The sequence below is a fragment of the Rhinolophus sinicus genome, chromosome 8 (genome assembly GCF_057876585.1).
Source record: "Rhinolophus sinicus isolate RSI-liver-muscle chromosome 8, RSI-T2T, whole genome shotgun sequence".
NCBI lineage: Eukaryota > Metazoa > Chordata > Mammalia > Chiroptera > Rhinolophidae > Rhinolophus > Rhinolophus sinicus.
Genome location: NC_142508.1, coordinates 64,526,752 through 64,544,632, shown reverse-complemented (window position 1 = coordinate 64,544,632; position 17,881 = coordinate 64,526,752). Strand labels below are relative to the sequence as shown.

Here is a 17,881-nt window from a genome sequence, read left to right as displayed (position 1 = left end):
ATACTGATTTATCCCAGTATTAGCAAAGTTATATTTGATCATTTGATTAAGGTGGTAGCACGCAGATTTCTCCATTGTAAAAATATATTCCTCCCTATATAATTAATAAGTAATCTATGGAATGATAGTCTGGGACTGTGTGAATACCCTGTTTCTCAATAGTCTTTCATACTGTGGTTCATTATCCATTGATGAGTCTTGCCAGTAAAATGGTGATTTTGTATTTCGTGTGTTATTTCTATTATAATGTTAGTTGGTATTCTTCTGTAAAGAAGAGCATTTCTTTCTCTCTGCCTTATCCCTTTAAAAAAAATTTTTTTTTTTATTGGGGAATACTGGGGAACAGTGTAGTGTGTTTTTCCAGGACCCATCAGCTCCAAGTCAAGTCGTTGTTTTCAATCTAGTTGTGGAGGGCGCAGCTCACTGGCCCACATGGGAATCGAACCGGTGATGTTGGTTATGGGCACTGCACTCTAACCAACTGAGCACCTGCCGCCCTGCCTTATCCCTTTTTAAAAAATAATTATTTAAGTATCAGTATAGATTCATAGATTCTTTTTTTATTCAGTGATTTACCAAACATTCCTGTCACTCATTTTGATGTTTAGATGTTCGCAGATTTGGCCAGTGGGTTTAGTTCTGTTTTAATGTCTTAAGAAACTGACATTTTCACTATTTTCCTTAGTATGTTTTCATGCTTTATTGAGCTTAATGCAGGGAAACAGAGTATCGTTATAGTATTCTTAGTGATTAAAAAAAATGCTTTCTGGATAGCAGTTTCTAAGGTTAAAAATGAAGAAAAAGTTTGCTGTTATGGTTAAAGCAAATTTAGGTCTGTGTAGACTTTGTGTAGAAGTCATTTGTAGTATGAATTTTTCTGTGTGTGTGTTGGGTGAGGTGGGTGGAGATAGAGAAAGTCTAATTCTTTTACATAGTAAAACCACCAGATTAAGCCTTGGTGAAGTGAAATTTGTGATTATTCAGACATGATAAACATGATATTTGAGTAAATTAACATTTCTTTATACATTTAATAGGAATGTAGCTTGGAATCAGTATATTCTTTAAAAAATGGCTCAAAAAATGAAGTATTTTTGTTGGCCTGAGTGTGGGTAATTTTGGTTTTTGTTCTCTAGAGATTCCAGAAAGTCACATGGTGCCAGGGACCATTTTGGTGACAGAAGAAGAACTTAGTAGATGTATTGAGGATGTATTTAAGGTTGGTAATTTGAATCACTAATGTTTTTAGCTAATATTTGTACTTAGTCTTTTAAAATAACTTTGCCTTTTTAATTGATGGTTTAAGAATTAGAATGATTAATCTTAAATTTAAAACATTAAACTCTTCTTGTTTTGAAACTGGAAACTATAAGCTGTTAGTGAAAAACTGATCTATTTTGAAACTGTCAATTTCATCACTTCTCTGACTGTTAAAACAGTTTATATTCTCTAACTGGCACATGCCACTGAAAAAAACATGTCTTTTAAAGAAATTGACAGAGGCATTTATAATACTGTAGGCTTCCTAAAAGTGTATGATAATGTCGAATCTGCTTTATGACATTTGATAGCAATCACCATCATAAAGAGGTAAGTCTGAATAATGGAATCCTGCAAATGACTACCTAAATATATACTGAAAATGAAAAAAAAAAGACTATAGATTGTATGTTCTCTATGATTTACAATCTTATAAATCTATGTGAAATATATATTTTTAGGCAAAAATGAAGTCCATTGTGTTAGGTTCAGATGGAGTTGGGGTAAATAATGCTCCTTTAAAATTTATTTCAGTAAATTTATAATAGTATTTTACTATTAAAAACAGATACAAAAAAACCAAAAAAACATATACACTAGTAGACAGTTTTCAAAACTATATTCCATGTAAAAAGGTGCTGCCAACACTTTGGAGAATAGTCTGGCAGTTCCTCACAAAGTTAAGCATGGAGTTAGTATATGACCCAGCAATTCCACTCTTAGGTCTATATACCCAAGAGAAATGAAAACATGTTCACACAAAAACTTGTACACGAATGTTCATAGCAGCATTGTTCATAACAGCCAAAATATGGGAACAACCCAAATGTCTATCAATGGATAAACAAATGTGATATAGCCATATAATGGACTGTTTTTCAGCAATAAAAAGAAATGAAGTATAGCTACATGCTACAACATGGATGAACATTTAAAAATTATAATTTAAAAATTTTAAAAGAAGCTAGACACAAAAGACCATACATTGTATAATTCCATTTATGTGAAATGTTCAGAATAGGCAAATTCATAGAGACAGAAAGTATTAATAGATCAGTGGTTACTAAGGGCTGGGGCTGGGAAATTGTGAGTAGCTGCTAATGGGTATGGCGTTTCTTTTTGAGGTAAAGAAAATGTTCTGGAATTAGACAGTGACGATGGTTATACAACCTTGTGTGTGAATATACTAAAAGCCACTGGATTGTACATTTTAAGAGAGAGAAGTTTATGACATGTGAATTATATCCAGTATAATTTCACATTTCTCATTTCTTTTCTATGGCAGTGCATTAAATATTTTACAGTAAATGTTTTCATTTTAGTTTTCTATGAAATAGTTCAAGCATACAAAAAATATAAAGAGTAAAATGCTCATGCATCCACCACTCAGCTTAAGAAATTAAACATTAACAATCCAGCTGAAGCCCTCTTTCTACCATCACTGATCACGTTTCCCTTGCTTCCCACCTGAGGGGAGCCACTATCCTGAATTTGTGTGTATTATTCCTTGTGCTCTTTGTAGTGTTGTTGTGCATAATTTTAAATTTATTTAAATGACATCATAATGTGTGTTACTTTAATTCATTTTCACTACTAGATGTTATTCCATTATATGACTATCATCATGTATTTGTTTATTCTTCTATTGGTAGACATTTGAGTTATTTCCATGGAATCTGTGCCAATCTGTTAGGTGTAGTGTAGTTTTCATTAGCAGTTGGTTCTCTTATTTCTTAATAGAATATCTTTTCATGTTTTTGGTTCATTCATATTTTTGCTTCTGTAAATTGTTCATATATTTTGCCCATTTAAAAAATTGTGTTATTTGCCTCTTTAAAATTTTTTACAGTAAATTTTTTTAAATAAAGCAGGCTGATTGAGGTATACTTTACAGACCATAAAATAATGTTTTAAGTGTACAATTCAATGATATTTAGTAAATTTACAGAGTTGTGAAACCATCACAATAGAGTTTTAGAACATTTCCATCACCCTAAAAAGATCTGTTGTGTCTATTTACAGTCACTCCCTGTTCCCACCCTCAGTCCCAGGCAACCACTTATCTGCTGTCTACCTCTCTGGATATTTCATAGGAGGGAATCATGCAGTGTGTGCTCTTTTCGTGGCTGGCTTCTCTCTCTTAGCATAATGTTTTGGAAGTTCATCCAGGTTGCTGCATATATCGATATTTTATCCCTTTTTATTGCCAAGTAATATTCTATTGTATGACTATATTACATTTTGTGTATCTATTTATCAGTTGATGGACATTGGATGTAGAGTAAATCTTTTTTTAAACAGCTTTATAAGATATAATTCACATACTGTACAGTTCACTTATTTAAAGTGTGCAAACCAATGGCTTTTTAGTATAGTCACAGATTTGTGCAGCTGTCATCACAATCTATTTTAGGACATTTCATTACCCAAAAAGGAAGCCCCACACCACTCCCAAATCCATCTACCACATTCCCCCCAGCACTAGGAAAGCACCAGTCTATTTTCTGTCTCTATAGATTTGCCTTTTCTAGACATTGCATATAAAATATAGTATGTTTTCCAAAGTGGCTGCACTATTTTACATTCCCCCTAGCAGTGTGTGAGGGTATACAGTCAATCTTAAGTCATGTTCTTTCAGATAAAAAAGCAGATGCTTCTGTATTAAGCTCTACATATTATACTGATAAATTCATAGATATAAAATGCATGCTTAAAAATTCAAAATTCATTCTCCATAACACTTTTTACTAAAGAGATGTTTACTATCCTTTTGCTTAATTTAGCTGTTAAAAAACAGTATACCCTTTACAGGGTTGATATGGCATACAGATATAGAGTTAAATTGCTCAGGGACAAAGCATGACATAGTGACTTAATGAATATAATGCCATTTTTATTTTATTTTTTCATTTTTATTTTTTAAAGCCTCATTTAGAGACTTATGAAAAGAAAGTTCTTCTGTCCTATTCTGCATATTGGTAGTCAAGGACTTTTCAGATTATAGAAAGACAAGAAATTATGTAAAGTAGTCTAAAAAGCAAATGAGAACAAGGCCAACTAACTTTCAAAAAGATTATCCTTAGTCACGTCCCATCTAAGGAATATCATGATGAAAAACTGTTAAATGGTTGGGTGTGGAATGTCAGAAAGACTTGAAAGTGCTGGTAGGGAGAGGACTAATTGTGACTAAACTTTTGAACAAACCCCTCATCGTATTCCTTGGAAGTCAATAAATTGCTTTTAGAGGAAAAAGGAAACAAAACAGCTTCTTTGTGACAAATGAATTAGCCTCTAAACCAGGGGTGTGCAAACTTTTTTCAACGTTTTTCACCAAGGGCCATATGTGGTAAAATACACAAACAGCCGGGCCACTCACTCGAGGTGAAGTACGTATTGCCTCACCTGGTTTATTTAAGTAAACTAAATATATTTTTGGAATTTGCTGCGGGCCAATTAAAAATGGATTGTTGGCCCGTGGGCCGCAGTTTGGATACCACTGCTCTAAACAGAGAGATCCAGAAACAGTGAATCCTGCCATTTCTCCTACTGTTTCCCAGAAAAGGGGGGAAAAGCCACTCTAGTTCCGTGAACAGTTTGGTGAATTTGAAACCTGGAGAGGCAAGCAAAACATTGGTTTGCCATGGACACTTGATTATGCATAAGGATTGGGACTGTCATGAAAGCAGAAAGGGTTGCAGAGGGTAATTATTCTCTCTACGAGGTATTGGCAGCTCAGCTGCAGTGGGAAAACAGAGGAAATGTGTATGTTGGAGGAAAATGGTAAATATTGTGTAAAACTTAGCAACAAAGGATGTGTTATCTTTATTAACTTGCTGCTAATACTAAATTATGAAATACAACTCAACGGCGGGGAATAGGAAAACATCTGGGATGATTCAATTGATTCATCAACTCACTGGGTAACAAGAGGGTGTTTAATTTTAGAGAGGTACTTGGGAACATTTCCAGCTCTGGTTTCTCTCGCTATTCTTTTCTTTTTAACAGATTTATTGAGATATAATCCACATACCACACAATTCACAGACTTAAAGTGTTCAGTGTTTTTAATATATTTACAGAGTTATGCAACTATCACCACAATCTAATTTTAGAATATTTTTGTCCCCTCTAAAAGGACCCCATACCCATTAGCTGTCACTCTCCATTCTCCCCACTTTGCCCCCAGCCCTAGGCAACCACTAATCTATTTCCTGTCTCTATAGATTTGCCAGTTCTGGACATTTCATGTAAATGGAACTGTATAATATGTGGTCTTTGGTAGTTGGCGTTTCACTTATCATGTTTTTAAGATTCATCCATATTGTACTTCATTCCTTTTAATGCCAAATAGTACTTTGTTGTGTGAATATACCATATTTGCTCATCTATTCATCAGTTGATAGACATTTGTGTTGTTTCTGTACGTTTTGGCTGTTATGACCAATGCTGCTATGGACATTCATGTACAAGTTTTTGGGTGTATGGATGTTTTCACGTCTCTTGGGTACATACCTAGGAGTGGAATTGTTAGATCGTACGGTAACTCTATGTTTAGCTTTTTGAGGAGCTACCAGATGGTTTTCCAAAGTGGCAGCACCGTTCTACATCCCCACCAGCAATCCATGAGAGTTCCAACTTATCCACATTTTGGCCAACACTTGTTATTATCCTTTTTTAAAATTATAACTCACCTAGTAGGAATAAAGAAGTATCTTACCATGGTTTTGATTTACATTTCCCTAATGGCTAATGATATTGAATAGCCTTTAATATACTTATTGGCTATTTGCATGTCTTCTTTGTAGAAATAGTCTGTTAGTGCCTTTACCTATTTTTAAATTGGGTTATTTTATGTTTCATTTTTCGTGGGAGGGATGGACTCACCCTCACCAATGGCTCTGTCCAAAAAAGTCATCCTCATTGATCTCACAGTCTCCACACTTTGCGTCCTTCTCTACCCTCTTTCTGAATGAGAAGTTTGTGTAGTCCTGTTTTCATTTTACTTTGTCTTCCTGGAGTTTTAAGTCTATTTTATCTTGGTGCCTCACTTGACATTTCCAAGTTAACACTGTGCCACCTGCATTATAACAGCTGTCCATCTCGCTACCGTGTCAACCTCTAACTACAGAGCCCTTTAGTTCCTCAGAGCCAGCTTCGTCATTACTTTATGTACAGGCCTGATCAGATGGGTTATCTGATTTTTATGACCATCACAGAATTAGGAGGAACAGATTAGAAGTTCATTAGACTGAGGCACACTGACGAGAGGAGCAAGAAAAAGACAGTAAAAGTGTCCCAAAAAGGCATAATAATTTGAAAAGCAAGTTATGTTGGGGCTGGTATGGTCAGTATTTATACGTACTTTGTTTAAGGAGACAGGGATTGTGTATAATCCATTTTAGAAATATTTCCTTCGGAAACAAACTATAAATACATTTTGGTATTGTAGGGACTAAACCCTCAGCTCTCTGGATGAACAATTTCTGGCAGGAGCAATTACAAGGGGAGGCCTTTCTACTCTTGCGTCCATACACAGCAGTGAGTGAGCGGTGTGGCTCTCGTCGGCCAACTGGGAAGTTCTCAGGAATACAGGTGTATACATAGGTGCTAGTCGAATTGAATTGAAAACTTGTCATACCTAACTTGTACTTTATCTGCATAAATAATTCTCATCATTTCTATGTGTGTACCTTACATCTGGTAAAATTGTCTAATCCAAAAGGGGAGTATGCACTTCAAATAACTTTTAGTCCAGTGGCTTCCTACTCTGTCTCCTTCTGACTCTGAATCCCTGGAATGTTGCAGTTCTTTTGTCCTCCCTGGTATGAGCGGGATAGATGGTTTTCTTTGTCTAGAGAACTGAAAAGAGGCCTAGATTGCAGAGATTTGTCTGGAAGGGCAGGATAAGATAATTCCAATTCTTTCTGAATGGACATTTTCTTGCTCTTCAGAGAACTGGCCATGATCTGATACTGGGCTGGGAGGTGATTCCTTTTAGTATTTCTCACTATGCTTGTCGAGACTCTCTAAAGGCAGAAGAAAGATTAGGGTAGGAAAGACTAGAAGATACCTAATTAGTTTATTTTCTACATTCTCATTTCCATTTTATCTCTCTATTTCCAGATTCAGGGAATCTTTACTTTAATTATCCAAGCCTTTTTGCCCCCCATTTAATCTTAATGAATTTCTAATTAAAGTTTCTTTCTTTGTCAGATTGGCCTGTTGACTCCTCTTTGTGAATTTTTAATTATTTTTGTAGAGTAAGTTAGAATAATAGCACCTTAGAGCTGGAAGGAACTTTAGAAATAATTTAGTATAACCCCCTCTTTTTTTTTTTTTTAATAGATTTTATTTTTTAGAGCAGTTTTAGGTTCACAGGAAAATTGAGCAGAAAGTGCAGAGTTCCCATATATCCTCTGCCCTTCCCTTCGTGTGTACAGCCTCTCCCACTGTCAGCATCCCACACCAGAGGGGTCCATTTGTTACAGTCGTTGAGCCTTTATTGACATGTCAGTTATCACCCAAAGTCCATAGTTTACATTAGTGTTCACTCCTGATGTGGTACATTCTTAGGGTTTTGACAAATTAATCCCTCGTTTCACAGTAAAGGAAACAGAAATCCATAAGATTGTGAAATGACTTGTCCCAGATTATACTAGTGAGTGGCAGAGCTGGTTCAGGGACCAGTCTTTCCTTTTCTCTGTCTTTCACTCTTTCTGTGTTTAGAAAAGGTAATATTTGAACATGGTACACATTTAAGAAGTACAAAAGGCTTTAAGTTAGTCTCCCTCCCATCTATGAGTCCTCCCTAAAGGCAGTCGTTCTTTCCAGATGTTTCCATCTCTTACTGAACTGTGACCTTAAATAACATGCAAAGGACTAAAAGAGTATGTTTTAAAGCTGTGGGAGATGCAAGTGTTCGATTTCTAAATGCTGCAGTTCAGATTTTGTGGTACAGTGTAGTGACAAACACCTGGCCCTTTGAGTCAAACAGACCTAGATTGGAATCTGGCTCCCAGGGTGATTATCCGTGTGACTTCAGGTGACTTATTTAATATTTGAGTTGCGGGGATGAATAAGGTAACTTTTGGTAGTTTCACTGCATACTTTAGCGCATAACAGGTGCTCAAAAGACTGTCAGTTTCTTTTTGGTTCAGGGAAGCTTTTTTAAAAAGATAATTTTATGCAATATGCTCTGAAAGCATGCACAGAATACTATATTAGGTAACTTGTCTTATTCTTTTGCCTCTCACAAGTCTTAATTAAACTCAGTACGTGCATCAAAAGTTCTAGAACATTACTATCAAAAGGATCACTGTGATATTTTAGAAGGCAGCATTTGACTAGTTTATTCTTTAGCGGGGATAAAAATCAAGTTCCAGCCTGTACTGAATTTCATTGTTAGGATTCAGTCAGCTTGGTTCTGAAAAGATTCATCATGTTTGTATTTCCACAGAAGTACACCCCTGTAAGAGACAAGGCCATAAATTAAGGAGACCGTTCCATTTACAGGAGCATCAAAGAGAATAAAATATTTGGGAATAAATTTAACATTTGTACACGGCTGTATATTTTACAAAATATTTTATATGAATTATCTTAATTGGTCCTTATGCCAAAAGCTTAATGCCTACATTGTAAGTAAGGAAACTGAGACCTAGAGAGGTTTAAAAGTTTTACCTGTGTTCACTCACCTTAATATGTGATTTTTGGACAATCATATCGGTAGCAGAAACAAAATTCACACCCAAGTTTCTTGAGTCCTCTCTTCCTGGTGCTCTTTCACCTGCTCTATAGCAGTAAGGGGTGTGCTTAACAGTGTAATAGAAGTCTATGAAATGAGAAACGGAACGTGGAAGGACCGCTTTCTGTTTTGTTTTGCTTTAAAACAGAAGCACATGTTTATTCTTAATACTTTGACCATTTTGACTCCTCTGAGTTTTTGCTTTCCCTTATTTAAATTTCTAGTCAATCCTTCCAGAGAAATTCAGTCCTCCAGACATTGAAGATAAGTGTGAAACAAGCCAGTATAGTTAAATCAAGGCTTCTTTTGATCACTCTGCTCTCCCTTTCATGGCTAAAGTTTTGTTCTGTTCAGCTAATTTGTGCTGATTGAATAGCTTCTAGCTACAGCTTTAAAAAAAAAAAGTGAAAAGACAGAGGGCATCGTGACTTCCCCACAAAAACAGCTTTTGAGAAAATAAACATCAGTCTACTTTGCTCATTCATTCTTTGATTCATTTAATCAGTCACACAAAAACTTAACCAAGTACCTGCTAAATGCCAGATACTCTGCTAGCTCTACAAATACAGAAATGATTAAGAGCCAGCTGCTGTCTTCAAGGAGCTCCCAGTCTACAAAGAAAGAGTTACAGTAATGTGTGATCTTTAGTTAAGAGTACCTAGAGCGGTTAGCTCAATTGGTCAGCGCGCAGCGCTCTTTACATCAAGGTTGCCGGTTTGATCCCCACATGGGCCACTGTGAGCTGCGCCTTCCATAACTAGATTGAAACAACTTCTTGACTTGGAGCTGATGGGTTCTGGAAAAATACACTTAAAATAAGTAAAAGTTAAAAAAAAAAAAATAGTACCTAGAAACACGCCTCTATTACTTGTTAGAGCAACAGTCCTCTAAGCTTAGATGAAGGGTCATAGGCTTAACCACAGACGCCTCTTCTCATGGCTGGCTCTGTGATGGAAAGCCAAGATGCATTCAGAAAGGAATGTGGAAATCCCCAGAAAGGAATGAGGAAACGGCTCTGTTCTGAGCCATTCTGGGTTTCACAGATCCATACTGGTCTCTTCTTTCATCCTTCAGCCCTGCCGTACACATTTATACTGGAAAAGAAAGACACAGGTAGATATGGAAGTTTAACTTTTCTTCAAAGCACCATCTCACATACTCTCAGAGAGGCTTTTTCATGCCAAAGAATAGAAAAGGTTTCTTGAGAGTCTGTCTCTCCCTTCCTTGTTCCAGCTTTCCCATCTGCCGGTATTTTGTTTGATTATCCCTAGCTGTGCAGATACTTCAAGTAACCAGAAAACCTTTCCACCAAATAGGATTTCATCTTTAAAGTACTAACTTCAGAATTGATAGAACAGAAAGTGTTTGAGGAAGGCATAGAAATTTGTTACATCCTGGTCAAGTTGAAGATTCAGTGTTTCAAAATTTTTGGGGTGGGGAGGGATGGTTGGTTCATTTATTTCAACTGGTCTTACCTCTCAATGGCTGAGGTACCAAAAAGTTATAGAAGAAAATGAACAAACTTGCAATCAAATCAAAGAATGCTGAAAGAGGCCTTAAAGCTTGATAAATCCAACCTCTTTATTTTTCATATAAGGAAACTGAGATGCAGAGAAGTCAATTGATTTGTGTTAAGTCTCACAACTGGTCAGTGGAAGTATTTACAGAGAACTCTATGTGAAATACACCCAATAGTTTTACTGTGGCAGCAAGGAAACTTTCAAATGATATGGAACATTTTTGCCACAGGTAGAAATAATATAATGAAGTATCGGATTATGTTTCAGAACTGAAATTCCCATCCCACTTTGTGTCTAGGTGAGCAGGGAGGACCCCCAACTAGAAAGACACTACACATAAGCACAGGCCAAGGAAATTGCACAATACCCGATCTCAGGGCACAAAGACAGTGCAGTAGGGCTCTGCCGCCAGTGGGGCAGGAAGCAGCTGACCTATTGTGCCTCACTGCTTCCTCAGTTGGTACTATCACCAGCTTGGTGTGGAGGATACTGGAAGGAACTGGCCCAACAGTTTCCTTCGTATGGAGTATGACTTCATTGGAAGGACTGTTCTGTTTCTTCTGGGTCGTGTGGTCATTGTCAGTGCTGGCACCAAGAGATCATAGTTCAGCATTGGCGGAGTCAGTCCAGCGTCCTGTGTTCCTGTGTGGATCACTAAACTCTAGATACAAGTCAGCAATCTGAGGAGTCCACTTTCAGGGGCACGTGACCAGGTTCCCCTTTGGGAGTGTAAGTAGAGGGTAATGTTGGATGTCAGGTGCAGACCAAACTGTTAACTTGCATGTGAGTTCAGTGTGAGGCAAGAGATTGGAAGGAGGGGGCTGTCACTGGGAAGGGCTAGCTAGTATGGCCCTGGACATCCGCCAGAAGACGCGGTGGAAGGGGGCTGTATAAGACTCAGGAGGAAGAGAAGGTGGTCCGGAAGCTGCTGTCCATGGTGCCACTCAGGAACGCCAGCCCTGCCCTGCAAAGTCTTTAGGAAAAGGGTTATTACAGCCTGACAACCTGGGATCTACTGACTTGGGGAGGATTGGGAGACAGCTGGGATAAAGTTGGTATAGGTTAGAGATTGAAGCAACGAAAATGGTATGATGAGCAAGGGGAGGTGAGTATTGGGAGATCATGGGGTACATGCTTTGTTCTTTTTTAAACTGTGGTAAAATACACATAAAATTTACCATTTTACCATTTTAATTCGGTAGCATTAAGTGCATTCACAGTGTCGTACAACCATCACACTGTCTAGTTTCAGAACTTTTTCATCTCCCCAAATGGAAACCTTGTACCCATTAAGCATTCTCCATTCCTCCCAACCCAGCCCCTGACAACTGCTTATCTGCTTTCTGTCTCTAGGCACTGTATGTGGATTTTATGTCAGACAGATCTGGAGTCATCCTGGCCCTTCCATTTACTAAAAATGTCCCTTTGCTCAACAAACTTGGCTTCTCTGAGCCTCAGTTTTCCACACTTTTAGAAAGAATTAAAGTCCTTAACCTGCAGGACTCTTGTGGGGATTGATTGTATGTTGACTGTTTAGCTGAATAATCTGGTTCATTCTTGAGTAGACATGCAATAAACGGTAGTTAATTGTTTTCCTCATTAAAGCAGTAACAGTGGGATTCCCTTAAATTGTATTCTGTGTTTAAACTGCTTATTTACCAAATATTGAGGTAACGTAACATAATCATCTCTGATAGGTGCTAAAGTAGGGAATTTGACTTTTGCCTTCCAGACTAGTTGAAGAGGTGAAAGATAATTATATATTCAAAGACTGATTATAGATGTTTAAAAGAGGGTAGATTTAAGCTCAGTACAAGGAAGAATTTACTATTCATGTTTGAAGGGAGGTGACAATCCTGAATGTATTAAGCAGAGGCCATTTAAGTTCTTTGAGATATCCTAGAGAAAATGAGTTCGATCAGATTGAGCAAAAGGAGATTTTATCTCTAAATCTTTGGCTTGGGGAAAAAATTCCCTTTTCTCTATTTCTATCTGTGAACTTAATGGATTATTAGTGGATGAATTGACAGGAGTTATTCTTAATTTCTCTCTGTTTCCACGTGCTCTTCCCCTCATCACCCTCTGTCCCTTTAACCTATTTTGTTTTTCCTCATCACACTTGTCACTGTCTGATATTATATATTTATTGTTTATTTGCTGTCTCCCCACTAGAAGGTAAACTTCTTTGAAGCAAATAATTTGTTGACTACTGTATGCCTGGTACATAGTTGGCACTCAGTAAACATTTGCTAAATCTTTATATAAAAATTAATATATGTATAAATAGCTATAAAGTTTCTTGTAAAAAAATACAGAAAAGTATAAGAAGAGAATTTAAATTGGAAGAATTTTATCAACAACAACATATACCCCTGAGCAGTGTGCTTCATTGAGTTCATGTTAAAGTTTGAGGTGCTTTGGCCCAATCAAGCCAGTAAACAATGGAGGTTTAACTCCATCTTTTTGTTTTTTGTTTTTAACACCAAAGATGTTGGTAAGGAAGGATGGCTCCATAAGGATTACCTCTGGGAACACAGAATTCAGAGCCAAATAATAGGCCCTTCTGTTATCTGGGAGAATCTCTTCTTTACCTCCTGTAATTGGTGATATATAATTAGGCCTGCAGATTACTTCTGAACACTGCCATACAATGCACTTCATTTAGCTGGGCTTATGGAGATTAGATCATGTACAGGAAGCTGGCTCCTTGGTTACTGAACTCCACAGAAGAGTTGGGAGGCTTAAGGAGCGTGAAAATTTAGGGTTGATTTAAAGGGACAGGGTTCTTTGGAAAAGCACAGAGATTTTTCCAACTTGTGCCTCCATGGCCTTTCGTTTCCCCTAAATAGCATTGATTCGTACATCAATACTTTCTGTAAATAAGGGCCTCTTTAAGCTTCTCTTTTCTCATCCTTTAAAACAGGGCTGCAAATACAGACTTTGTGAGATTGTTATAATTTCAATGAGATAACTCTTTAAAGAATCAACCGTAATATCTAGAAGATAAAAATCCTAGCATCATTCCTGGAACACGTACTAAGAGTGTAATCATTTTCAGTTCTTCTTCTTTTGTCACGTTATCACTGTCCACACTATCAGGCTTTAATTTATTATAACAGAATTACATTTTGAAATCCTATTATGTTTGACTGGAGTTTTGAATAGCATTTTGCACTTCTTAAGGTATTTTAAGTTATCCACCTTGAATTATTGTTATTATAATTGATTTACTTGTTTTATTCTTCCTGCTAAATCACAAACATGACTCTTATTCATATTTGTAATCACTAAAGCACCTAGGACAGTACTTTGATCCCAGCGGGTATTAAAAAAAGGTTTGTTGAATGCTTTTTAAAAGATACAGCTAAAATATGTATCATAATTATTGTTAATAAAAACCAGCATTCTCACACTTTCAACCCTACCATGTTTCACCGAAAATAAGACCTAGCCGGACAATCAGCTCTAATGTGTCTTTTGGAGCAAAATTAATATAAGACCCGATCTTATATAAGACCCGGTTTTATTTTACTATTTCACTTATTTTACTTATAGTAAAATAAGACCAGGTCTTAATATTAATTTTCGCTCCAAAAGACGCATTAGAGCTGATTGTCCGGCTAGGTCTCATTTTCGGGGAAACACGGTATAATGCCAGTGCAGGTAGGTACACAGCATAACTTCTCTGAACGTTTATTAATTTGGAGAGAATAGGACATGCCATTGTAGTAGTTACATCTTAAGAGTGACAAATCTAGAGCAAGCTATGTTTCTGTTTTTTCCCCTTAGATCTAGTTTTAACTTTTTCTAGTTGGCATTAATCGCTTGTTAGTTCCTCAGCACAGGGCCGTCAGCAGTAAGAGAATTATTGTACAGATGATTAATAGACAGATTAGGAGACTCAAAGGTAGGAAAATAAGGTGTCAGAAAATGGGTTAATTTACCCATTTCGTCCAGCAGTTCTTCAGGCTGCACACACACAGGGCTGCAGTCCAGTCTCCCTCCTGTTTCCGCCTGTCAATCTCAAATGGTTTCATTAGCCTTAGAGCTGAAGTTGTTCGCTTAGGCCTAGAGTGTTGCTTAAGGTAAGACTCAAAGCCCTGCTGATAATTGTATGTTGTTTGAGTCCCATTCCTCTGGCCTTGCAGTCACAGTACCTCTCACCTTTTCCTTTTCCCTAGGTGTACGTGGTCGGGAATGAACCTTTAACAGTTTTGATGGATTCTCTGCTTCCCGTCCTGGGGGCGCTCTTTTCTCTCTACTGTTTTACGAAGCAGAGTGTGTCCCACATAAGGTAAACAACCAGAGAACCTTAATTGTTTATAAATAGCAAAGTCTTTTTTTCCCCACATTGTTCTTGTTCTTATTTTGAATATGACTTATGCCACCTTGTAATTGTTTTTTTCTTTCAAAGCCAGGAAAACATTTGAGGATCCTCTGATACTCTGCTCATTAGAAAAGAGAGCTTTGCAAATTGCAGGGGGTTGGACGTAGTTTTTAGAATGACTTTCCTCAGCCTCTGTCCTAGACAATCAGAGATGAAGTCTGTTTCCATGTATGACCATGCCACTGTTTGATCAGTGAGAAACACTGGAATTACATGTCTAGGAAGGAGGAGATAGAGGATGGATCATCACTGCCTTGTGGGGCGTTGAAATCAAGCTTGGGAAATCTGGATCTGAATGTGGCACTGTGTAATTTAGGCTTGGATTTGGGGTTAGTGCTGCGCAATGTTGTTTGCAAGGAAGGGGTTTCTTAGTTACCCAGAAGGTAATCTTTTGTATTGGAATTTAAGTAGGACTCATATTGTATCAGCTCTATTTTCACAGCTATTTATATTGTTTCTTCCTCCTTATAAGAGTTTATATCCTCTCTAAAATTCTACAGAATTCTGATTTTTGGTGTTTAGAAATCCCCCTGTGTGATCTGACATACAGCAATGGTACCTTCTTCGTTGGGTTATTACAAAGACTAACTGCATTAAACTGTTAAGCATTGTCCCCGGCGAATAGTAAGCTGTCATCATCATCATCAAATGGTGAAGGGAAATGCAGTTGACCCTTGAACAACATGGGTTTGAACTGCGCGGGTCCACTTATACATGGATGTTTTTCAATAAATACCTGTACTGTTTTTGAGCCCTGGTTGGGAGTCTGTAGGTGTGAAAGGCCGACTGTATGCATTAATCTATGCCATTTTATATAAGGGACTTGAAAACCTTTAGATTAGGGTATTTGCAGGGGGTCCTGGAACCAAATCCTTGTGGGTTGTAAGTTTTGAGGGGAGTCAAAACTTAAAGTTTTGGGGGAGTCAAAAGTCATACATGGATTTTCGACTGTGTGGGGGTCGGCGTACCTAACCCCATGTTGTTCATGGGTCAGTTGTACTTAGTCTTGCATATTAGCCAAAGCTTACATACTGCCTTTGACGCTCTAATTTTCACTTAGTGCCTCATTATAAGCCATAGCCATAAGGGTAGTGACAATAGAAAGTAGGGTGGAAGATGGAGACTATAAATATGTGAATTTGGCTTTAAAGGCCACCCATATAATAACGCTTGCTTTAGTTTTGAAACCCAAGTCCCCACAGCACTATCTTGTCCACATCAGAGACTGAGACGGAAGAAGCAAACGTTTATTCCAGTCCTCTTCTAGTTGACTGGCACCGATAAAAGGGGGTGAGGAATCAGCAAGAATTTGTTGGTGTGCTGTTTCTTGGTCACAAGCTATTGGTCCCATTGATAGTAGATGGTTTTATCAGAGTAAACTTTCTTTCTCAGTGCCTGATTCAGAGGTAATGGGTACGCTTGGAATTACACACACTCACACACACACACACACACACACACACATTCACGTGGGACTTATATGTCATATCTAGGTTGCTTCTAGAGCCAGAGATCAGTCAGTCACTCATTGAATTTCAGGATATTTTATTCTGCAATTCACAAGAAGCATACTTTCCACTCCTGTGCTTGAGTAGTGCTAGGTGACTGTGCCAGCATTCAGAATGCAGTGGAACCTGACAGTCTTTCTTTCTTTCTGTTTTTATGTTAGCATGTCAGATGTGTAGAGTAAGATGACAAGCTCATTTATAACCGTTTTTTTCTGCCAGGTCCCTTTGCCAAGAGATCTTATTATGGATTCTGGGGAAACTGGAGAGGAAGAAGGCAATTGCCAGCCTGAAAGGATTTGCAGGGTTGGACAAATCTGTACCTTCTTTCCATTCTCTGTGTCAGTTTAGAGCTGCCACTCAAGGTGGCATTATGATTACTATCAAAGAGGCCATTTGGTGAGTCCACCCATCATTGACTGTCTTTCTTCAGATTTGATTGTACCCAAAAGGTCATTCTGAGACTTGTCCACTAAGGGGCGCTGATAGAAAGGAAACCAGAAACTCAAGCCGCTGAGGTGCTGTTGTTTAAAATCTCTAAATGAAATGTCAGCTTTAAGTAATTCTCTAGGTTTTACCTACATGCTAGCTAATAGTAGGTGCAGTTTACTGGAGCCTCACAGCTCTGCATCACAACAAGCCGACTTCCTTCACAAAGTCTTTGCTAGTGAATTAGAGTACAGGGCAGACACATGTTCACCCTCGCGCCAATGCTATTTCTGACTCTCAAAATGTGTGTGTTCAGAGTCAGACTTACTCCTAATGGAAATTGCCTGATAGCTATCTTTTATGGCAACTTTATGATGGGGTTTTGTTTCTCCTAGGGATTGATTAGAAGGTGCTTAATAAATGCTAGTGAAATGGATATTTTATTTCTCCAGCATCTCACCAGTGTATTTTAAATTATTTCCGTTTTCTGGGTGATATGTGTAGATATTATTACCTCAGAATATAAGTTCTTGTTGATCAGAGTCATATGGTATTTAACTGGTGGCAACTACTCTATTTAGATTTCATATCACATTCAAAATGCTGCTGTTTATTAAAGTGTTTAATATTTTTATTCATGGTTAATGTTAAGTTTTAGAACACTCAGTATGGTGAACTAGAGGAAAATAGGAAAAAAGAGACATTGATTGCAAGCAGTACAAAATCAATTTACTGAGAGTTGTTGAGCATTAGTAGACTTTGTGGTTATAACTATGCATATGACCCTGAACTGAAAAAGTTTTAAAATTTTTGTCATTTTTATTTAAAAAATACGTTGGAACAATTTAACCTGGGACCAATGTAGTGACTATAGAGAGAATTTTATAGTTTCCCTTCATGGTAGGAAAAACAGTGAATAGGCAGTGCGTGAGTGAATCTCCATCCATGGCCGGGTCCTTAGCGTGGGGTCTCTACATGGGCTTCTAGGGGCCTATACTCCCCTTGAAATTACACACAGGAAATGTTTCTACATGCA

General features: G+C 37.5%; 1 protein-coding gene across 3 annotated transcripts in view; it reads left to right on the top strand.

Annotated features, from left to right (window-relative positions):
* TANGO6 (transport and golgi organization 6 homolog) overlaps positions 1–17,881 on the top strand; it is a 141,415-nt gene that overhangs the window by 17,639 nt on the left and 105,895 nt on the right. For all 3 annotated transcript variants that reach the window (XM_019756706.3, XM_088800275.1, XM_088800276.1), the window contains exons 7-9: positions 1,137–1,219; positions 14,706–14,818; positions 16,639–16,815. In XM_019756706.3, the coding sequence (XP_019612265.3) occupies positions 1,137–1,219; positions 14,706–14,818; positions 16,639–16,815 (373 nt within the window). The remainder of the gene's footprint in view (positions 1–1,136; positions 1,220–14,705; positions 14,819–16,638; positions 16,816–17,881) is intronic.